The 22,590-nt window shown below is 62.4% G+C and overlaps 1 protein-coding gene across 4 annotated transcripts in view; it reads right to left on the bottom strand.

Annotated features, from left to right (window-relative positions):
- Positions 1-1,430: 1,430 nt before the first annotated feature.
- DDC (dopa decarboxylase) overlaps positions 1,431-22,590 on the bottom strand; it is a 42,741-nt gene continuing 21,581 nt past the window's right edge. For 3 of the 4 annotated variants that reach the window (XM_054571386.1, XM_054571388.1, XM_054571389.1), the window contains exons 6-15: positions 21,879-22,022; positions 19,686-19,752; positions 19,227-19,321; positions 16,870-16,937; positions 10,417-10,493; positions 7,841-7,860; positions 7,158-7,256; positions 5,316-5,417; positions 3,440-3,654; positions 1,431-1,821 (exon numbers count right to left, since the gene is read on the bottom strand). In XM_054571386.1, coding sequence (XP_054427361.1) covers positions 3,454-3,654; positions 5,316-5,417; positions 7,158-7,256; positions 7,841-7,860; positions 10,417-10,493; positions 16,870-16,937; positions 19,227-19,321; positions 19,686-19,752; positions 21,879-22,022 — 873 coding nt within the window. In that variant the 3' untranslated portion in view covers positions 1,431-1,821; positions 3,440-3,453. The remainder of the gene's footprint in view (positions 1,822-3,439; positions 3,655-5,315; positions 5,418-7,157; positions 7,257-7,840; positions 7,861-10,416; positions 10,494-16,869; positions 16,938-19,226; positions 19,322-19,685; positions 19,753-21,878; positions 22,023-22,590) is intronic. The other variant, XM_054571387.1, reaches the window with a different exon arrangement.

Here is a 22,590-nt window from a genome sequence, read left to right as displayed (position 1 = left end):
AGGGCGCGCCCACTGCGAGCAGCGCTCCAGGGCCCTGGCCGTGCCGCAGCCGCCCGGGAGGCCCCTCGCCCCGCCGGCCGCCCCGGGAGGGGCTGCGGGGACCGAGCTGGCCCCTCCGCGCCTGTCGCTTCCGTCTGGCCCGGCTCCCGCACGCCTGCCGGGTCCCTGCCAACCTGCGGCTTCCGAAAAGCGCGCGGACCGATATGCGCCTGCGCGCCGCGGCCGCGCGCCGCCCGTGCTGTGCGTGCGTCTGTGCGTACCGGGCGCGCTCCTCGGGGGCGGGGCCGCGCGACGGGGGCGGGGCCGCGCGGCAGAGCGGCGGAGCGCGGGCCTGGGGTCTGGTCTCTGGGGTGGCAGGAGGGTATCTTTCCTTGCGAGACGCGCCAGCTGCGCAGCAGGCGGGTGCCCCCAGCGGGGCGAGCTCTGCGTCCCACTGCGAGTGCGCTTCATGCGTCAAGTCCTCCGAAATAAAGACGCGCGGGCCCGAGGTAACTGCTTCCAGAGAGTTCCCCTAGGAGGCGCTCGTCCGGACACACCGGCCCATCGTCCCTGCAAGTGGTCCCCGCGGCTCCGGGGGCCTGGGGTAACCGCTCCTCACCGTGGACGGTGGGTAGAGTGTGAAGCCCACGTGCGTTTTTAAGAAGACAGGAGTTGGAATCCCGGCTGAGTCCTGCAGCTCAGATCCGCCCCTGGGCCAGCACGCTGAGTCCCGTCCCCGCGCCGGGGCTCCTTAGGGACCCTTCCCTGGGAGACTGAGAAACGCTTCATCGCCGCCTTGGACTGTGGCTTCAGAGAACCACGTTGACGTTAGTTTACTGAATTGCGTTTTCAGACCACGAAACAGAATAGCCACTACCGACCACCTGTTCGTTAATTAATGTCACTGTGTCACATAAGTCTGGAGGTTGGTCGTTCTGGGTCTGATGGCACGACCTAGGGATGTCACAAAGGGCCATCTCTCTTGGAAAAAGGAAGAGTCCACTCCCAAGAAGCATGAGGAGCCTTTTCCTCCCTTTCTGGGTTCAGGGGGTCCCTTGGTTGTCCCTTCCTGAGAGAGGAGCCTGGAGGTGAGAGGTGGAGAAAGCGATGGTTGAGTAGCAACTAACACGTATGCCATCTAAACGACTGAAAGTAACCCATCCTGTGGGCGGCATTTCTGCTTTTATTGCTCCTTAAACTTGCTCTGTGTGTGTGTGTGTGTGTGTGTGTGTGTGTGTGTGTGTGTGTAGAAGCTGGAGTCATCTCCAGGTAAAAATGGTGTGTTAGGGAAGCATCTAGAACCGTGCCTGATGTGTACAACATGCTCAGGAAACAATGTTGGACAAAGAAGTGCTGTTTAAAAACATCCAGGATGCCATGTCTTTGGCCATATTGTAACAATCAGTTGGGTACAATGTAAAACAGGACGCTCACCAGACACAACTGCCATTGCACTTCAGATGGTTTATTAAGCACTGAGCCACAGGACAGAGCAAGTGAAAGGCCACAGGTGTATTCTCCTGTCCCATCCCCGTAGACTGCCCTGGGGAACATTCCATAGCCTTTCCCACCAATGACGGTATCAGGAACGCGAAGCACTGATTTTCTTAACCAACAAAAAGCACAGCCAAATAATGAATAAAGCCAATATACACTGGAATTAACTCTTCATATAGCAGGTCAAATTTCTTCATTGATGAGAGACGAGAGACACAGTCAGAAGCTTCTAGGTAGCTTTGGAGAAGGTCGTGAGAAGCTGCGCAGAGGCTTCTCAGCGGAGCTGGGATGGCGTTTATTCTCTTATTCCATTTTCGAGAGACACTTCTTTTCACCTTTGGATCTCTACAGGAGGAAAAAAATAACAGGAACATAAGGCTACATTCAAAAAAATGCAAGGATCAGGTTTTCGTACACTTCCCATGACATGGGGCTTGATCTGATAGCCTCAGCCTTGCACAAGGAAACCCAAGGCGGCGACACTTTCATCTCTCTGGTTAATGTGGCCATAGCAACGTGGGCACAGACTGATTTACTGTTATGTGCAGCATTGAAAAACAAATCCTATTTTTCCCTCAGTTGATTTGAGAGCCAGTAGAGCGAGTCCACCGTAGCTGGGGCTTCTCTCAGAAACGAGGCTTTGCTCCTGCTCATTTTTCAGGGCTACAGTCTCTCTCCATGTTGTTGTGGGGAAGGGATCCTGACGTGACCCATCCGCCTGGTGTACGTGCCAACACAGGGCTGCGGGAACGTGCATCAGGGGTGTTTGCCTGACACGGCTGTTTTGTAGGTACTCAGAGCAGTTACCCACTCCCACCCTGCCTCCCCCCAACACACACCTTATCTTAGAGCAATGGGGTAATGGAAGCCAGAGCCTCTGCCCAGCGCCTTCCAGAGGCGCTCCAGTTGTGACGAACTTTGGAGCTGCTCTGGGCAGGCGGGCCCCTCTTACAGGCAGATTAAGTCCCACCCAGCTTACAGGCAGAGCACCTGGGCAGGCGGGCCCCTCCGCTTACAAGCAGTGCACCTTGAAAAAAAGTCTGGTGCCAGGAAAAAGACCGGGTAGCTCAGGACTAGCCTGGACCACAGACAGGGGCCTTCGACCTCATGCGTCAGGAGCCGTGCGTAGGCCTCTCATATAAATAAAACTCAACTTTTAACTTTTTGTCTTTTGAGCACTATCATATTTCAGGTATTCACAGTTAAGAGCAAAGAAGGTAAAGTTCAATGCCACCCGCGAAGTTGCACCTTGCACACTTGGGTGCTACACCCCCACAGGTACGATAAGTGGGCAACGGGGAGATGAGAAGAGAGACAACGAGAAGCAGGAGCTAAGGAGACGGTCGCAGAAGCGCGTCTACTACCTACCTCCCCCAAAATGGGGTGGAAAGATTACAAAGACAGAAACAAAGAAGGTAGACAAACTCCAACAGACTGACAGTCTTCAAATCATCTGATGAAAAGGCTCTTACTATTGCCGTGGCTCCCACGGATCCTTCCTGTGGCCAGCACTGCATGTGTGTGAACATTTTCCTGCACATTAGCCGCGCGCTGTCTGGGGTGTCTTTCACTGGCTCAGGGTAAACCCCGCACAACAGAAAGAAACCCAGGAGCCAAAGCATTTCCTTCCTCTGAGCCATTAACATTTCGGTTCTCCTGGCAGTAAATCATCAGTCACGTCAAGTTCCCTTTGTAATGTTTTCATTAATTTTCATTCACCCACAGTTTGCCAGTTTAATGTGTGAAGCTTGTTATGATACTAAGTTGCCTCCATGAACAGGGAGAAAGAGGGGAGAACATTCTAGAAATACACCATTGATAGTTTCACCTAAGATACAAAGTATACGCCTATCTAAGTCTGTGAAGCATCTGGCAGGGCCAGTTCCTCCCACCTCTCCCCCTCCCCCATCGGGGGCACGTCCCGGGGCAAGAGGGATGAGGCTCCCCTGCAGCGCTCGCTCACCTGCCGCGCTGACCCTATTCGCGCCAGGTCTCCAGCAGCGAGGTCGCCAGCGCCTGGATGTGCCCCCAGGCGAACCGCACGTGCGCAGACTCCACCGTGCGGGAGCAGATGGCAAAACGCAGCACAAACTTGTCCCTCAGGAGGCAGGGCACCAGGTGGATCTTCCCGGTGCTGTTTATTCTGTCCAGGAGAACTTCGTTCAGCTTGTTGGAACCCTGCGGGGACCAAGGGACAGGGGCCCCATCTCAGAGAAAGAACAGATCCAACCAAGTAATAGTGCCGTGTCCCTAAAAGACTGCAGCCTGTCGCTGCATGACAGTTTGTTCATGTTTAATGTGCTGTCAAAAAAAAGATGACCTTCCACAGTCCGGGGCTTGTAAGAAGAAGCGGAGGCTCCTAGGTGTGTTCCCTGTACACTAAGGAGCCCACACCGCAGAACCGGATGTCCCGCATCCCCAGGGAAAGCGTCTGTCCAAACGGAGAGAGGAAAGTCTCAATGACTAGAAAATGGAGCAATTATTGTCAACTTCTTGCTAGAATCGGGGAAGTTGCCCAGGAACTAACCGGGGGCCCGGGGCAGCGCTGCCGGACTCCCCTCCAGTAGGGAGCAGCCGCTGGTCGGGGCAGAGAGGCCCGAGCCCAGCCTCCTGCCGGCGGCACCAGGCAGCACCAGGCGGCACCAGGCGTCCGGCTTGCACCGCAGGGGCCACAGGGGGCCGGCCCGGCCCGGCCCAGGCGCTGCGCCCTCTGCCGGCAGCCTGGTTACCTCTCCCACCCCGGCCCCGCCTGCTGTTTCCCAGCAGCACCTCCACGACCCCCTCAAGCCAGACAGTCTGCCAGAAGGGGCTGGGAGCAGGCCCTACGTCCTGGGTCTGGCGGCCCGCGCAGGGGTGGACTGCTTGTGTCCTTGCTCTGTGTGGACAGAGGGGACGCCGGAAGGGCAGTGGGAGGAGGAGGGCCCAGATCTGCCCGGGGGGCGAACACCTGCAGGACCCGGGCCTGGGACCCGGGCGGGGCTGAGCCCCTGGGCGGCCCCTGCTGGGGCCCACACGGATGGCGCGGGGGCAGAGGCCATCCCGAAACGCGGATGGGGAGAGAGCGTGATGCGAGAAGGGAGGACGTTTTACTAGAAAGACTTAGCGAAAGAGCAAACCTCTGAAAATTGTATCCTGCAGGCTCTTTAGGCGAGTTACCTAGGGCAAATGCGCTGGACGTTTCCAACTGGATTGGACAAGATATGTTTTCAATTACGTAATGTTTTTAAATCAAATAATGTTTTTAAATTAGAACGTGCCAAAGGGAGAAGCAGCCCGAGGTGGAGCAGCAGCAACAGACACAGAGGGAGGGACCGGCGGCTGCGTGGAGGGCAGGGGAGGGGCCGCGGGCAGAGGACCGCCGCAGCTCCGCACGCGCAGCCGCCCCCCGCCCGCCGCTGAGCACAGGGAAGGCCGCCCGTGCGCCGCAGCAGTCGGGGGGTGGCCCCGAGGTGGGCCTTTGCCACCAAGCCCCAGTGACGCTGATGCTGGCCCAGGGCGGACACCAAGGGAGCTGGGGACAGGCGAGTCCTCGGTGCATGCCCGTGTCCAAGCTGCCTGGACGGCGGGAATGGTGAGCACCCCAGGACCAAGGGCCCCCGCGAGCAGGAGGGGTCCAAGTGTGACCCTGGAGGAGCGGGCAGCTCCTGAGGCGGCTGCGGAGGGCGCAGTGGGCAGCTGGGGGCGCCGGGGCTGGGGCGGGCCAAGGGCGGACTGGAAACCAGGGCTCGGTTGGGTGGTTTGGGGAGGTAGGGCGAGTGTGTGAGCAGAGAAGAAAGGAACGATGCTTGTCCCTCTGCCCCGCTGAAAGGACAGGAAGACCGAAAGGGACATGAGCATACCTTCAGCCGGAAGCAGACGAGCCCCAGCGTGACCTCCGCACAGACTTCAAAGCGCGGATCCTGGTTCACCCAAGACTCGAACTCCCGCGCCAGCCGCACGTGCTGGAAGGGAAGGGAGTCCGCCTGAGCGCCCCGCCTCTCAGGCCGGCCCCGCCCCCCAGGAAGCCGGGTGAGGCTGCCGCCCGCGGCTCGGTGGCAGCTTTCAGCCGCTCCCTTCCAGTGATCACGGCCGGCTCACCCGCTGTTCCCGCATGGGCTGAGGACAAGCTCGTGCCCCCGTGGGAAAAGCGTGGTGTCTTCAGGAAAATGCCACCAAAGCCATCGTTTGTGATTTCAGAGGAAACACTGTGAAGAGGCGTTGGAACACAACCGGCGGCCCCCAGGCGGAGGAGGAAACCGAGGCTGGCCTGCCGCAGCTGCCCCGTGCCGCAGCTCCGCCCGCCGCGGCCAAGTGCTGTGCGACAGTGCTCCCCGCCGCCGATCCGTGACAATCACGTCGGTCCCCTCGCGTGCAAACACTGCCTCCCTCTCATTGAACTGCATCGCCTGATTGGACGTCCCGGTGTTTGTGGAGCTCTTGATGGCACTTGATGTGGGGACACCGTGGGAGCGTGTCTTGCTTATTCTAAACCCAGGCGCCCAGCCAGGCACCTGCCCTGGGAGGGGCCCAGGGAGCAGCCAAGCTCAAGTCCTTCTTCCCAGTGAGGTTGGAGCCGAAGGGGCTCCCAGTCACGTGAGAAAGCTGGTGCCACCAGAGGGCGCCAACGCCCTGGGCCTGCAGGGACTCCCCACAGCTGGGCTCTGGACCACGCATCTGCCAGGGACAGCCAGGCTCTCTCCCCTCCAGCCGGGCGTTAGGACCCTCTGGGGGGGGCGGGGGGCTCTGAGCATCTTCCACATGAGGCAGCGTAATCACACCCAGACACCCCTGAACGTCCAGCTGGAACCATTATGGGAACACAGCTCACTCTTTTGCATGTTCTGTCCCCAAGAAGCGGAATGCTTGTCATCCTTGAGAACGTGTTCTCCAATGGGAGGGGCCTCTCTCTCACCCGTACACCCACACGCTCCTTGCGAGGCAGACGGGGGCCAGGGCGTGACATGGGGCGGGCTCCGCGTGGCGGACGCCGGGCCCCGGCCCGTGGCAGGGGAGGGGCCTGGGACACCCTGTGCAGCCCGGCAGTGCTGAGCTGAGCGTCGCACCAGGGCTCCGAGGAGCGGCCGTGTCGCCGCACTAGCGCCGGAAGCTGCAGGGGAGCCCCGCTTCTGTGCAGGCCGAGGCCCTGGGTCCTCGCGGTCGGGGACACGGCCGAGGACAGGTGTCAGGATGGGAAGGCCAGCTCCGTGGCGGGGGGCGGGGGGGTTGCTTGGGCACGTCCTAGCATATGCTGAGGCCTCGGTTTCCTCAGTTGTTTAAAAACAGAAGCAGGCGGTGCGGCCGGGAGGAGACGGGCGTTGGTCACCTTTGAGGGTTCCTTGCGGCTGAGACCCCGCCCGAGAGGCCCGGGTCCTGCACATCTGAGAACCACCCAGCTGGGACATGCCACCCCTGCCCCACCTCTACCTTCTCCTTTCCAGAATGTTCTTGGAGCAGAACACCGTGTGCTCACCGCTGCCCTCTTTGACAGGACCCCGCTGTCGGCCACACGTGTCTTAGTTCCCTTTGAGCCTCCCCGAGCTGATGGCCCGTGGGCCCCAGGGAAACGTCTTAAAAGACCCCTCATCATGCACGGACCGCCTCACAAACACCCTGATGTCACGCGTGTGCCGGTCCTGACACCGCAGCGCACTCCCGAGGCCCCGCCTCCCTGAGACCCCCGACAGACAGCGAGGAGAGGTCACCTTGCGGATGTAGGCCTGCAGCCCCGTGACTCCGTACATCCGGAAGACGAACCACATCTTCAAGGAGCGGAACCTGCGGCCCAGCGGCAGCTGCCAGTGCTGCACAGAACATAGTTGGTCTCAGGGGCCCCCGGGAACCGCGGTAGGGACAGCTCCCTCTCACCTGCAGCTCCGCCCAGGTCCCTTGGAGGCAGGCTGTCCACCCCCCTCTCTGGGAGGGCCGAGCCCTCAGAGGAGGGAGCAGGGCTCACAGCCAGAGGCAGGTGAGGGCAGACCGGACCAGTGGCTTGGGAGGGGCCGCGGCTACTGCACACTCACGCATGGGAAAGGCGGGGCTCGCAGGCCATTTGCCAGAACTCACTCTCGAGACAGAAGCCGTAAAGGAGCCCAGAGGCACCTATGAGCCCGTGGGGAAGGGAAGCTGTCGCTGTACTCTAGACAAGAGGCCACAGAGCGGCCAGCGATGTGGCAGGGCGGCAGGGGCGGGAGGCAGGGGGCAGGCAGGGGACACCGTGCCTGCGGCGGGGGGCGGGGGGGCGTAGAGGCTGGAAGGAATGAGGTCCAGGCGTGGGCGAGACTGGAGCCCCAGGCCCTGGCACACCCAGGGCCCCACAGACAGGCTCCCACGCCCGGACTCTGTGTTGGCACAGCCCCGGGCTCCGTGAGACCCATCTTCCACTTACCCTGTAGTCGGTGATCAGCCCTGGAAAAGGGGGCGGGAAAGAGGAAAGAAAACCGTCAGACATGTGGGTCAATCACACGCCCGATCCTTCGCGTGTTCACGTCAGCCCGTCGCCCCTCGGCCCAGACAGAAGGCCCACGAGCGTGTTCTTTGCGGCGCGTCCCCAGGTCCCAGTGCACACGGAAACGCAGGCCGCGTGGGCGCCCTTCCACACCGGCGTCTGCCGCGACAGGAGCATGAAACCCCGCGCTTCCCTTGGCACCCAGGGCGACACTGGCGTGGGGGTCAGGCCAGGCCTCGCCACTCTCTCACGCATGCACGGGAAGGTGGGTTTGCGAGACAGAGTGGTCGGAACGCAGACAAGGGATCGTCCCTGCTGGGCGTTCAGCTCCATATCCTCGGGTCTCACTCAGTTCAGGGCCTGGCATGGGGCAGGCCCCACGGGGGTCCCCTGGGTTGGTCTCACTGCCCTGGACGCAACAGCCTCTCCGTGGTCATCGGAAAGGCCAGTGGTGTAGTACATGCCAAGACCGGGTGGGGAAAAGATGCCCGACCAAGACTCTCACAGACGAGACTTCCTACATGGAACTCCTGGGCGAGGAACAGCGGGCAATTTGAAGCTGGGCAGCTGCCCTGCGTGGACCCCGGACCCTTGCCTGCCATCTGGGCCAGGCGCGCCGGGGCCCTTCCCTGCCCCCCACCCCCGGGGGAGAGCAGGTCAGCCGGGACGCCCCGTCCACCTGACGCGACCCTCCACTGCCCTGCTCTCGGTCCGCTGGGCATCTGCACGGTACGGGCCAGAAAACCGTGTGTCACGGCTGTCACGGCTCCCTGCCTGTCCCCCCGCTGGGGCAGACCAGGCGTGTCCTCCGCTGGGCTCTAAAATGGCGGAGACGGGGACCCACAGGGCCGGTTTGTGAGGGTCGGCCTCCTCGGTTCACAAGGGACCCTGAGATGAAGCCATACAGCTGTGCAGCCCCCACCAGCGCGGTCAGCCGGGCCACCAGCAGGGCGGCGCCGCCAGACACACGTCTGGCGAGCAGGGAAGCAAAACAAGCCACCCAGAGCGCACTGGCGGAAGCGGCACACAGCGAGGATCGGCTGGAACCCGATGACGTCGTCGCCCTCCGTTTACTCTGAGCCACTGTGCTGTCCCCAGAGCCGCCAGCCGTGTGTGTGGCTCTTTAAACTCAATGAAAATTAAAAACAGGTAAACGTTGAGTTGTTCGGTCGGACCAGCCACCCCTCAAGTGCTCTGCCCGTGGCCAGCTGTGCCTTGGCGGCGCCCTAAGGACAGGCCTGTCAGTCAGGAGTGTCCCCGCACAGTGGCTGCTGTCACAGAAACAGGGCCGAGGCCCCCCCGGGCCAGCAACCTCCTGTGACAACGGTCCGACCCACGCTGGGGACTACGTGAGCCATTCTATGCATCTAGTCCGCCTTCCCAGCACGCGTGGCGTCGGTGGGGCGAGGGGCTTCCACGTGTGCAAACGTGGAACACGGAGACCACGCGTGGCGGCGAGACGCTCAGCCGCGTGGAAGAGCAGCCGCGTTGGCGGCAGGCAGCGGGAGCGCTCTGGTGTGCTGTCCACACCCTCCTGTTTTCCAAGTTACCGTTTCTATAAGGAAAGAATCCACCTGAAAAGCCCACATGCCACACGGGCCCCCTCGTCCCCGCCCCGGTTTGTGAAAGGTTTTCTGTTCTCAGAACAGAATCCCCACTTATGTTGGCCCCCGTTCCACGTCTACCACTGGCTGCCGCATCCAGTGAGACGACGTGACAACGCGCAGCACGAACAGGGGTACGGTGACCGCGTTCGCTCCCGCTGTAACCTGCCCGGAGCAGCGGGGCCGGGCCCCCACGCCGAGGATCGTGGGTGCGTCTGCGAGAGGGCGGTAAATAAGCAACCAGTGAGCGCGGGCGCGGAGTCGCGGGCCCGGTGGAGCCATCGGGGTGAAATGACAGAGGGGGAGGCGTCCCTGTCGGGGAGACTTGGTCCTGGGCCCCCAAGGTGGGGGGAGGCATCCTGAGGACCCACTGGGGGGACAGCAGGCGGGCGCCTGGGGCGCCCAGAGGGGCCAGGCCAAGCCACCAGGGCCCGGGGCCAGGCCCGAATGGTCCCATGCTCCTTGCCTCCCCGCCAGACTTGGCAGGTGGGCCCTGGGCCTTGCTTACAGCCCCACCGCCAGGGCAGGCAGGGAGCAGGCGCGCAGGATCGGGTGAGGCGGCGCTGGGGTGCCCGTCCTGGCCCGGCCCGCGGTTCTCTCGTCCGTCCCCCCAACGTTCCCCCGTTCCCCTCATCGCAGAGGCACGGGCTGTCTCTACTCTAAAGAGCAGCGCCGGACGGCCCACAGCCGCCTGCGAGCCGCCCCACTCCCCCGCGCCCGGCCCCGCCGCCCCCAGCCCCCGCCTGACCCCACCGCGGAGCCCCGGGCCTTGTCGCCGGGGGCGCATCTTCCGGGCTCCGTGCCCAGCGCCCTCCGTGGGGAACCTCCGTGGACGGGAGCGCCCCCTGCGGCGCCAGGCACTGGGGACGCAGCCCTGGCGCGGACAGACCGCACGCGCAGGCGGCCGCCTACCTGAGTCCTGGTGGCTGTGTGTCAGGTACACCGGGTCCAGCTTGAAGGTGCCTATCAGGTCCACTCTTCGTCTCACCCTGGTGTCAGAGGGCAAACGACGGGCTTAGGGGAGGTGTCTCGGGAGGGTCTGCGCGCCGCCGCGGCCGCCTGCCCCCTCCTCCCCCGGCCCAGCGCCGGCCCGCCGGCCCCGACCCTTCCGGGCCCCCGCCCTCTGCCCAGGCCCCCCGCCACCCCGGCTTCCCAGCAGCACAGCATGCGTCTGCCAAGCGCCGGGCACCTGGGGACAGGTGGCATAATAAAGAATAAATATTTGGGCTCTGTCCCTGGTTCCTGGCACACCGCACCAAAATCCCCTGGAGTCTGGGCAGTGATAAGAGCGTCCTCTCTATGCCAAGGAGGTGGCAGGTGGCCGGGCCCCCGGTTTCAGGATGGGGCCGGCTGCCAGGAAGTCCGGGCCGCCGGCAGAGGGGCGGCACTCCGAGCCCGGCTGCCCCGTCTTGGGAGGGGCTCCTCGCCAGTGGCCGACGTGCCCGTCATCGCGCCTCTGTGATGACACCTCCGTCCAGCCGAACATGACGCGTCTGGGACGCCGGCCTCTGGACACACCTGGAGGGGAAGCGGCGCCCCCCCACCCCGCCCCCTCCCAAGGGTCCCTTCCATGTGGCCGTTCATTTCTGTCCTTTCCCATAAACCCAGAAATCTAAGGGCAGCGTTTTCCTGAGTCCTGCAAGGTGTTCCAGCCAATTACTCACACCTGAAAGAGAAGGGGGTGGGGGACCCTGATTTTGTAACCACGTGGACCTGGGACCCGCCTGCGGCCCATGCCTGAGCCCTTACCCTGCAGGGTCAGGTGGTCGGGGCCGGAACAGAGCGTGGGACGCCAGCTGGTGCCTGGCGCACCGGAGACCGGGGTCAGGAGGAGAGTCCCCGCGTGTGGCGTTGATCCCGAAGGACCTGGCTGGTCCCGGTGGGCGCTGCGGTGGGCGCCGGGGGGCGGTGCAGAGGGCTGGTGGGGAGCCGGCCATGGCCGGGCTGTGCAGCCCCCAGACCTCCGCCCTCCGGCGCCCGCCTGCCTGTCCCACGGGACACGCGTGGGGCGAGGGTCCTTCCGGACACATAGGGCCATGCCTCCCATAGGGACGGGGATTTACAGCATCGGCCCCTCCTCGTTCGGCAGCGTGGACGCCACCTCGACGCCCCGTGGTGGCAGACAGAGGGGCGGACAAGGAACGTGGGTCTCGCAGGAGGTGGCGTGAGGCTCGAGTCCCTGAGAGAGAAAGCCAGCAAGCGGGAAGTGGGGTGCGGCGCCCCGTGAGGACACAGGGACGGGCGGCGTGCACTCGGGAGAAGAACGGAGGTGTCGTCCCTGCAAGGGCAGCTCTCAGGATGCTGCTTCGGAAGACAGGCTGAGTACACAGCCAAACCGGCGCCCCTCCCCTCGCCGCCCCCAGGGGGCGCCATGCGCCTGCGCCAGCTCCTGCCCCGCAGAGCTCTGGGTTCTCCGCGCCAGCCTGTTACCTGCGGTGCTGCCTTGCATGCTTCTAAACGTACCACAGATGCAAGATTCAGAAACCTCAGCGGCATCATTTGTGTGTGATGTTCTGCAATTTGCCTTCTCTCTCAAAGACGCACGCACGCCTTTCCCACGGGCCCCTCCACGGGGTCCCCGTCTGCTCCCGCTCTCGGCCTGCGGGGGCCAGCCCACCACGTTTGTCTTCCCTGCTCCCTGGGCCGCCCTGGGTGCGAGTAACCAGCAGGTTCCGCTTTATCAAGTTCCGCAGAAACGCCCGCCCGGGCCGGCCGCGGCCTCGCGCCCGGGGCTGACGCCGAGTCTCCCCCTGTGCGCAGCAGACAGGCCACGTCACTCAGTGAGGGCTTCCGGGGTGGCTTCCAAAAGTGGCATTGTTTTCTTCCTAAAAACTTACACAGGCGTTGATATGTGGGTTCATAGTAGCCTTGTATCTCTCCTTGCTATTGTAAACAGTATTTCTTTAAAAAAAAAAAATTACATGTGCTATCGTATAGGTGAAAAATGCAACCTTAAAAAAAAAAGCTGCGTACCTAGAAATCTCACTGTGTCTCTTATTAATAATACTTTCATTGCAGAGTCTCTGCTTGTTGCGGACAGGCCTGTCACCTTAGAATACTGAGTTTTACAGCTTCCTGTCTACCTGTCGCTCTTTCGCCTCTTTCTCTCTCTCACAACACAGGTTGGGACGGCACAATGCCGGGACAAGCGGGAATTCAGGAAATCCTCGCTTTTTCCCTGACTTTAAGAAAGTGCTTGTAATATTTCACCATTAAGAATAGGTTTACTGTGGTTTTTTGGTAGCTTTTTAAAAGTCTGATTAAGGATGTTCTCTTCTGTTCGTATTTTACTAGAAGCTTTGCCCTGCATGGGCGTTAAATTTTATCTGATGCTTTTTTGGCATCTACTGTGATAAAAACGTTTTCATTCTTTACTGTTAACATGGCGAATGACATTTTAAAATCTTCAAATATCTTTAAATCACCTGGGTATTTCTGGAGTGTACACATTTTGGTCATGATGGAGTGTTTTTTTAAAGTGGACTTTTATTGGCGAGCGTCTGAGTGAGTGATACACTTGAGCTGGTCCTGTGGCTTCTTCCTCAGTTCCCCCCTTGGCCTGGGGGTCGAAGTCACGCTGGCTCCGTGACATGAGAAGGGGTGTGTCCCGCTGTCCCCTGAGAACGGCGCGTGAGAGGACCACACGCACCCGGATGGACCCAGGCCTGGGCGGCCGACAGAGCTTGCCGCACGAAGCTGGGCATCCCCGCCGTGGGAACGTTTACGCGCAGGCACCGGGGCTTTGAGAGCTGCGAGGCTTTTCAGGGTTTCTACCGCGGGCGTTGCTTTCGGAACAGTGTCTTGTAGTTGTCGAGCGTGCGCGTCGGGGGCCCGTTTCGGCGGGACGCCACGCAGGGCCCCCGCCTGGCTTCCGGAATCCCCGTCGAGCCCGCGGCGCCGCCCTCCCAACTCCCCAGGACGGGCTGCTGCGTCGTCACCTCTGCTTTGACCCATCCTCCCAGGGTCGCCCACCCTGAAGCAGGTCGAGGACCCGCGGGCGGCGCTGCGGCCCGCGTCGCGCTGCCCCGGTTTTCCGTGTCCTCGGCATCCTCTCCCCTGTGCGGCTCCCTCCTGCTTCCGGGCGTTTATTCCGCGGCTGTTCCCCAGCCTCAGCCTGGGGAACATCGTTTCCTGACTCTGTTTCTCCGTCGGCATCCGCGTCCAGGTCCTGCCCCAGGTGCGTGACACGCGGTCGTTCTCGGCGGCGCGACCTGCCGCTCTTCGGGGCGCCGATCTTCGGGGTCCCGCCTCCCGCGGAACCACGCATGTTGACCCGCGAGTCCAGTGGGTTGGGGTTGAGGTGCCAGCCTCACTTTTCCTGGTGAAGGGGACCGTGCCGCCGAGAGGAAGACTTCAAACCAGCACCCGGGGGTGGGGAAGCTTCCGGATCCGCATCGGTCTCACTGGGACTGGGCCCCGGCGGAGGAAAGTCCCCGTCACCAGACAGACACACGTCTGCCAGCGGCCCCAAGGGTCGGGGGACGGGGCGGCTCCTGGGTTGTGCTCAAAGCCAGGCTGCTTGGGTGGCCTTTGAGAAACCTGCGCTCTGCACAAGGGTCCCCGAAGGAGGGCACAGGTCACCAGCTTAAAGGACCCAAAGTGCTGCTGACACCAGGACCGAGGCACAAAGGAACCAGAAAGATAATGCAAGAGACTGGGCGCGAAAGGTCCAAGGGCAGGTCTACAGCCAAGCCTTCCCGCCGCTACAGCGGTTAAAAACCTTCCCAAGTAACTGACTTAAAAAGAACAAAAACAAAAAACAAAAACAAAAAAACTCCTCCGCGTAACAGAAGTGTACCAAGGCTGTACAACTTTCCGTGACAAAATTTAATTTTATTTGGAAAAAAAACAAGTCTCTTTTTAAAAGCAGATAAAACATGCCCTGAGTGTGTGTGGATGAGAGGCTTTCTTTGGAGAGTATCTGGTACTAAAGCAACACGTTAACGTCTGAGCAGAGCGCTTCCTATTTACTTATAAAAGATCCGAAGAGCCGCGCGAGCAGTAAAAAGCTCACGACCAGCGTGAGGAAACCCTTGCGGAGCGTGTTCGCAGTGTGTGTAACGAGGGCCAGTTCCAGAAACTTCAACTGTCTCCTGCACGTCCATGTTTAGAGAACAGAACCAACGTGTTTGCTTTCAATTACGGACTAACCGTCGGTGGAATTTCATTACACAAGAGAGACACCTCCCACTTTAAGGAGTGCAATAAAAAAGAAACCCTTTCAAAGCGTGTTTGTTGTATTAGCAAAATCTTTAAGCGCTTCTGTGGAAAAGTCACAACGTCCCCCTGTGTGCGTGTTTCCAGCTCCGGAAGGCAGAGGGCACGGGGTCTCTTCGGGGGGGGCTCCTACGCGCACCCCTACTACCTGGGTCCTCTCGTCAGGACACCTCCTCCTCCTGCCGTGACGTCCTAGGGCGGCCAAGCCGCGTCCTGAGGGCGTGGACACCCAGGACGGACAGGGAGGCCTGTGAGGGACCGGCAGTCTTCGCCCTCCCGCCTGGCCGTTGCCACACTGCGGGGCCCAGCCCGTCCACGCCCGCGAAGACGCGCCGGCCCCCCCGCACCCCCGACAAGCGCTCGGCGGACCCCCCGCGCCAGCGACCAGGAGAGACACGCCGCATCCCGCCGTTTGCCTGTGTCCCCGGGGCCGGGCACGCCTGGCCTCGGGCCTGGGGCGGTCAGGATCCTAAGAGAATGTGGAGGCCGCAGCAGCTTGGACAAAAGCAGCCGCAGAATCGGGGCCCGAATTAGCCTCGTTCACTCCAACACACAGCGCACCCCCCCCCCGCCCGGCCCCGTCCAGGTTCTGTGGATCCGTTGTGACCACCCCGTGCGTTCCGTGCGCGTCTCGGACCTGCACCTCGTGAGCCACACGGTTCTCCCTTTTTACGCAGGCCTGGCTGTTGGCACGTCACCTCGACGGTGTGGGACCCTGCGGGTGGCTCTGGCGAGGACCCTGAGCCCCTGGGAGGGAACCCCTCAGCCCTCCAGCGGACTCCCGCATAAAGCAGGGGCGCAAAGTGGCACCGGGGAGCGGGGGCGATGGAAGGAGGTGGGGGCAGTGAGAGGCGAGCACCGCCTACGAGCAGGGGTCGGTTCCAGTGTCAACGCGGAGCTCAGGGCGCCAGGGTGGGTGAGCGCGGCAGGTGGGAGAGGCGGGCGCCCCGGATCAGGGGTGGCGCCCCTCTGGGCCCTCCCAGCGAGGCCAGGCGGGCCCTCTCCCCGGACAGGTCTGCATTTCACCCCCTCACAGAACCTGGGACGTAACTCCGAACGGCATTTCCCGCGACGCTGGCCCGCAACTGAGGCCCCTCGAGCCTGGGCAGGGTGGCACTCTGGGGCCAGCTCCCTGAGCCCGAAATCTAATCCCTTCCGAGGAAAGGAAAGCGTGGCCCTTCCCCTGCTCGTTGTCTGTGGTCTGAGCCGAGCACTCCCCACCACGGCGCACAGGGCGAGGCCGACCTGGTCCCCACCCATGGGCAGGGAGCGGCGTCTGCACGGAGGAGCAGGGAAGGGCGGCCGGGTGCAGGAGATCAAAGACCGCGAAGTTTGACGCGAGTCACACAAACAGGAAGTCACGGCCCCCTGAAGATGACGAGGTTTTAAATAAGCTCCCTGGTACAAGTCCCAGCTGGTGGCCTATGGCTTTCGCTAGCCGCTTCTCAGCGGTGCTGCTGTGGGCCAGACTGGGCTGTCGCCCCCACGTTACCATGTGGGACTTCTAAGCCCCCGGCCCCCTGACAGGACGCATTTGGAGGAAGTCTTTTAAAAGATGATTAAATCAGAAGGAGGTCATAGGTCTTATAAGGACTAGTGTGTCCTCCTAAGACGCATTACTCTCCTGAACCTGAAAGAACGCGCGTCTAGGGCTTCGTACGCCTCCTAATAGTTACTTCCTTGAACCCCGGTGTGGGAGACAGCCGACCGCCTGACTGTCCGAGTTCTCGTTCTCACTGTAGCTACAGGGTCCCGAGCGTGGCCTGGCTGCTAGGAGCATCCAGAGGGTGTCTTAGGGAACAGAGGCCCTGCTCCTGGCCCCGAGCGTGTGTGCGCAGGCCTCTGCACTGAGATGCATTCAGCACCCAAGAACAAAAAGACAGAAGCAGCCGACCAAGGGCGCGGCCCCCAGGCTCCCAGCGTGGGATGCTGGGTCAGCCAGAGCCCAGTTTCCCAGGCCGGCTTCTCACCACGCTTGCCCCGTGGGTGACGGAGCCCACGGGGCCAGTTAGCGGGGGCGGGGTGGGGGGCACAGTGAGAAAGGGAAGCAGGAGCGAGGGGAGCTTGTCCGCGTGCCCCCAGCCCCAGGTCCCCCCAGACCCTGTCCTGAGGCGCCCTGGGCATCGACGAGCGCACAGGGAGACTCACCACATGGCAGAGCAGTCAAAATTCACCAAGAGCCACTTGTGGGGGTTGAAATTAAAGGAATCTGCAAACTGCCAAGAAATAATAAAAACAGAAAGAAAACATTTTCGTGACTCGTGCTGAGGAAGAAGGCAGGAGGCCCCCCTCCTCGCCCACCATGGCAGTGCGTTTGTCTCCACCAGTAACACAGCAAGGCCCCGTTGGGGGGGCGGGGCGGGGGGCCGAGGTCACCGCAGCCCCGGGGACCAGGGCCATGGGGCCCGCATGGGCAGCCACCGGACTGCGGAGCCCCTTTTTATTCACTTTCAAGCGGCAACAACAAAGCACAGCTCATGAAGCGCAAAGTAAATACGCGTCTGATCCTGGGCTGGAACCCGGGAGGAGGAGGAGCGCGTTGGGGTCAGAGAGTCGGGTTCACGGCCCCAGCGGGTCCCAGCTGCAAACAACTGGCTCCGGGGCCACTCGCCCCCCCAGGCGCCACTTGACTTTCCAGCAGAAAGTAAGAGATTTCAGCGGCCACGGGGCCAGGGGGAGCCTGCCGCATTTCTGCGCGGCTGTCCCAGGAGCCCAGGCCTTGTGCTTTTCACAGCGGGCGCCAGGTTTCCCCCTCGGACGGGCGAGCGGGACCGGGGTCCACCCGGAGGCCCGGGGACAGGGCCACAGGCCATGGGCCAGTCCACAATCACAGCAGAAATGAACGTCTGGCCAAACCTCCTCATGGGGGACCTGGGACTCCTGGAGGACCCTGCGTCTGGTTCCAGGGGCGAGCCCCAAGGAGGTAGGAGGGCACAAGGGGCCTGGTGCGCATCAGCGCGGCCTTGGGGACAGCTGAGGGCCCCCGCTCTGAGGGTGCGGGTCCATTTCCTCCCAGGCTTCCGTCAAAGTCATTTTGAGAGAGAGACAGGAAATTACAAAGAGTTTCGTTTGTTGATCAAAGGTAACAAAAGGTGAGAGAAAGGCTTTGTTTGCTGGGAATGTTATTAGCTCGCTCCTGGGGGCTGATCTGTTTAAACTTCTTTCATTACCCAACTGCGATATTCTCATCTTCCTGCTGACAGAGAGAAGGCTCTTATCTGCCCGCAGGCCCCGGGCAGGATATTGCAGCCCCTTATCTGAGCAGCTGAGCTGAGTGCAAGGCAAGGCCCGCCAGGCAGGGAAGGGTCCCAGGAAGATGCAAGCCTCCTGGCTGGACCGACATCCTGTCTGGGGCTGATAGAGCCCGCTCCCCCCCCCCCGCGCCCCCCCCCCCCCCGCACAGTGCCCTCCCACCCCCGCTGCGCTGGTCTGACCGGGAGGCACCCCCATGAAAGGTGAAACCTCAAGTTCATGGGGAAGGGAAGAGCATGGTGGGAAAGGTCTGAAACCCTAAACCTGGCGGTTGGGAAGGACCAGTCCTGGGAGGGGCAGAGCCTCTTGGACCCTGCAGGGGCAGCCAGTCCTGGGGGCACGGGGCCGTCCCCAAAACACACGGCATCTCTAGGGCAGGGAGACTGAGTCTTCGTTTCCCAGCACCAAACAACACCAGCCATCAGAAGTGACCTGCAGGGGGCGGGGGTCATGAGGCGGCGTCAGAGCCTCTCCCGGAGCCCCCTGCTCACGGGCAGCTCCCTGCACACCCTGAGGATTGATCTGAGCCCTCAGGAATTCGGGGATGGATACTTTATCACCGGATGAGGGAGGGAATGCACGAACGTGACGGCAATAGAAGCCAGCACCCGACGTGCTCCTCGGGGCTGCAGGGACGGCTCTCTTCCAAACGGGGGCATTTGTACTCTGCGCCCCGTCCCCTTTTCCTGGCGTGGCAGCGTTCTCGGCCGGAACTGGCCATTAGGCAGCGGACAGGCGGCAGGACACCGGGTGGAGACAGGGTCTGGGGACGGCCTCCCCAGGCCCCAGTGACAATGAATGACGGCATCTACTGCGCGCACAGAGCTGACTGTGTGCCAGACGCGGTCTGTAAGCCCGTTAAATAGGATTAACTCCTCTGATGTGGCAGCAACCCCTCGAAGGAGGTGGCGGCTAAACCCATCCTGTGCGATAGGGAGACGATGCCGGCCCTGCTCAAGGGGACACAGCCCCTCCTGGGGAACAGCCGGGGCCCAAACAGGCCGTCCAGTGCCCTTACTCCCACACCCCACATGTGGCGAGGCTTCAGGGGACCCCGCCTCCGGGCACAGAGCCGGTGCCGTGGCTCCTCCAGCGTCCCCTTCCCTGCCTCACGGGGCCTGGGCGCCCCCCGGGGCAGCTGCGTTCCAGGCGGGGGGGTGGGGGGGCACACATCCTCAGGCGAGGATTTAAAAAGAAAAGTCACTGGTCACACAGCGCTTCTACAAAGCAATCTCACTGAAGCGCACACCCACCTCCACGCCGTTGAGAAGGTGCCGGAACTCGGGGCAGATGAAGGCGCTGCCCGCGTAGGCGGCGTCGATGTGCAGCCACACGTCTTCTTTGTTACCTAGGAGCCAGAAGCGACTGTGACTTCCGCAGCGGACGACGCCCTCCATGCACAGGCCTGACAGTGGCCTCGTCCGAGCCCGGAGCCCACGCACCACCGTGGCCGCCCTCGTCCCTGGATCCCTAAAGGCCTCCCCACCCGGAAGGGAGTGAAGCTGGGGCCGGGGCGTGGGCTGCTGGCCCGGGCCCGACCAGGCACTCACGCACCATGCTAAGCAGCACTGCGATAAAGTTAGTTTGTCACGCGACATGTGATGGCCTAAGTATTATAATAGCGAGAAGATGTTATGGGGGAGGACCCAGAGGAAGGTCTGCCCAATCCCTGCCCGGACGCAGCGTCAGAAGAAAACACGAGCGGTACTTACAGAGGGGCCCCAGTTCCAAGAGGTTGTCGAAGGAGCAGCAGGACGTGGTCCCCAGGGTCGCCACCACCTGGAGGGTGCAAAGCAGACGTCCGGTCAAGCCCACACGTCTGGGTCACAACGGCTGCCCCGAGCCTGGGACGGGGCGCGCTTGGTGACATCTGCCGCGTGGAGACGTGATGCTGAGCACACACTCATCTTTGCTGGAAGCGCCCGGGCAGTTCCTCCCGCATCTCATTTTCCTCTGATACATTGTAACTCAATGAAATGCAACAACTTCCGATTGTAGGTTATAGAAGTATTAAACAGCCCCTCCTTAAAATCATTTCCTGTCTGTTAATGTGCACCCAGAGCAGTGCATACGAGGATGTTGACCAAATTTTAACTCCGTTTGTCTCTCAGGATGAGATTTGGGTTCATATACATTTAACAGAAACCTTTGTCCTTGGGTTTGTCTTCCGTTACTGATGCTGCTGTTCTGAGCACGGAGCATTTAACAAGCGGCACCTGCCGGGGAAAGGCCGCGGCGGAGAAGGGGGAGGGCGTTTGCTCTGCCGACGGGCACCCAGGCGTCACGGGCACCCTCCGTGCCGGGTGCGGTGAGGACCCCTGCCTTGCCCAACCCGCGTGAGACTCTGGGGCGGGTCCGGACACGCAGGGAGATGGAGCCCGGCGCGCCAGCCACGCCAGAGCCCCTGCCAGCCAGCCCGAGCCCGCGCCACCCAGGCAGGTGGGAGGCTGGGGTGCCGGTGGGGACCAGGCTCTCGGGGGACGGCCCCGCCTGCGCGGTGTCCTCGGTGGCTGCGAGCCAGCCCGCCCCAGTTCTCAGAAGCCACTGCAGCGCCCAGCCCCTGCTCAGCCCCAGGCCCTGGGGAGCTGGCTGGCGCGGCCACACTAACTCGATTTCAGCAGAGGCGTAATCACATTTGTGCAGGAGGAGGGAGGGGAGGGGACGGGCTGGCGCCCCGTCTTGGACAGCCCCAGGCCTCCCTGCTGCCCAGGACGCGCTCCCTTCCAGAGCCTTCTCTCCTGCCGGAGCCTCCGCCGTGCGGCTCGGCTGGGGTGCGAGCCCACAGGCCCTGCACTCCGCACCTGGCCTGACCTCCGCAGGAAGCCCTCAAAGAGCCAGGGAGCCGTCAAACATGCCGCTGGCTCTCAGCAGCGGCTGTGCCTGTTGAGGGGTGCACAGCCCCTTGGGCGTGCAGCGAAGCCAGGCACAGAGTTTTAGTGCACGTGTGGCCTTGTAACCCCTGGATAGGCAAGTCCCGGCTCTGGCCTGCAGGTGCGGCTGCCTCTCCGCTGGCTTCGCAGGCCCTCGGTTGCCGGTTTAGGACAGCACATTGGCCGCGCTTCCTCCAGCATCCTGGGACAGCTCGCAGCTCTGCGCCTTTGCTGTCTGTGGAGCCGGGCGGCTCTGACGGCGGGGACATGCCCAGACAGCGGGGGCGCCCTCCGAGCCACGCGCCCCGTCCCGGGTGCACTAGGACCCTCCGCGGCTGTGAACTGTGTCCAGCACCCGGCTCCGCCCTAGAGATTCTGCTAAAATTACCGCGCCCCCCCCCACCCCCCGCTCATGGTGCCCCAGGTGAAGCCGCTGTGCCGCCAGGTGTGATTCCCCGAGGCCCCCACCCGCGGCCACGGCCACGCCAGGGGCGGCAGTGCCCGGGCTCTCCTGGCCACGTGCACCGTGCGCGGCTGCGCCCAGGAGAACCCAGCGCCCTGCGGCTGGCGGATGTTTCACCCACGTTCCTGCTCGCATGTGTCCCTCACCGGGGACACAGCCCAGCATCTGCCGGCCCCGCTGAGCTGCGCAGCGCCCCCTGCGCTTCACCTGGAACTCGGGTCGCAGGCCCCTCACGCATGAGCCCGTCACACTCATGACCGTCACGCGTGCCATTGTCTCGCACACCTCAGGGCAGAGCTGTGACACAAAGGCCCTTCGACTGTGAGCACGTGGTTTCACCCCCGAAGCAGGAGCGAGCTTGCCCTGGCAGGGCCGCCGGGGGTGGGCTCTCTGCCCTCCCCTCTGAGATTTACGCAGGGAAGGCAGACACGCGCACCCTCCTCCAGCCTCCGCAAGGAGCGGCCCAAGTGCCACCGGCCTGGGACCCCTTTGGAGGCTGGAGAGAGGCCGCCCCGGCCCTAACCTCAGACCCAGGCGGGGCGCAGGCATCAGCAGCCCCTCACTGAACTTACAAAGAAAGGGATCAGACCAGCCGCCTTGTCCTTCCTCAGCGCCTCCTGCAGGGCGGAGCCACGCATGGAGAACTTGTCGTCCGAAGGGATGGCTTTGAACTTCACTCCCCCGATTAACGTGGCTCTTTCCACGGAGCTGTGGGCCTGCGGAGAAAGCAGCAGAGCGAGGCTCATGCAGCACGTGCTGGCCACAGGCCCCCAGCTGCGCAGAGCGGTCCCGGGGCCAGGCTGCGGCGCAGCCCGCCCAGAGAGCACACCCTCCCCTGCCCCTGCCAGGCCCGCCCGCTGCCGCGGCCCTGCAGGCTGCTCAGGGCGCATCTGCCCGGTCGACGGTGAACAGCTTCAGCCCTGCTCCCACCCGTCCTCCCCGCTCCGGGCACCAGGCAGGAGCAGCATACGGAATGGCGCCCGGGCACGGTCCTCGCTGCTGTCGCGGATTCGCCTGACTCCTGGCACCTAGCACGGTGCCCACCGTGCAGCACCGTTGCAAGAATCAAGAAGCCACCAGTGTGTGTGGGGAAGGGCTAAACTCCCTCCCAGAACCCCACGGGGAAAGGCCACATCCCTACGTTCACGGCAACTCAACATGCATTTATCAAGCGTCTACACGTGCGTTTTCTCAGGTGTCCCCCTGGCCTCCTCCTGGGAGACAAGGGAGACACAAACGCAAAATCGTTCACTTTATGTGCAGGCGTGTCTCACGCGTGGGGTT

The sequence above is a fragment of the Pteronotus mesoamericanus genome, unplaced genomic scaffold, assembly GCF_021234165.1.
Source record: "Pteronotus mesoamericanus isolate MK-2021 breed Mesoamerican mustached bat unplaced genomic scaffold, CSHL_Meso_final contig_220, whole genome shotgun sequence".
NCBI lineage: Eukaryota > Metazoa > Chordata > Mammalia > Chiroptera > Mormoopidae > Pteronotus > Pteronotus mesoamericanus.
This window is presented reverse-complemented; position numbering and strand designations above follow the sequence as displayed.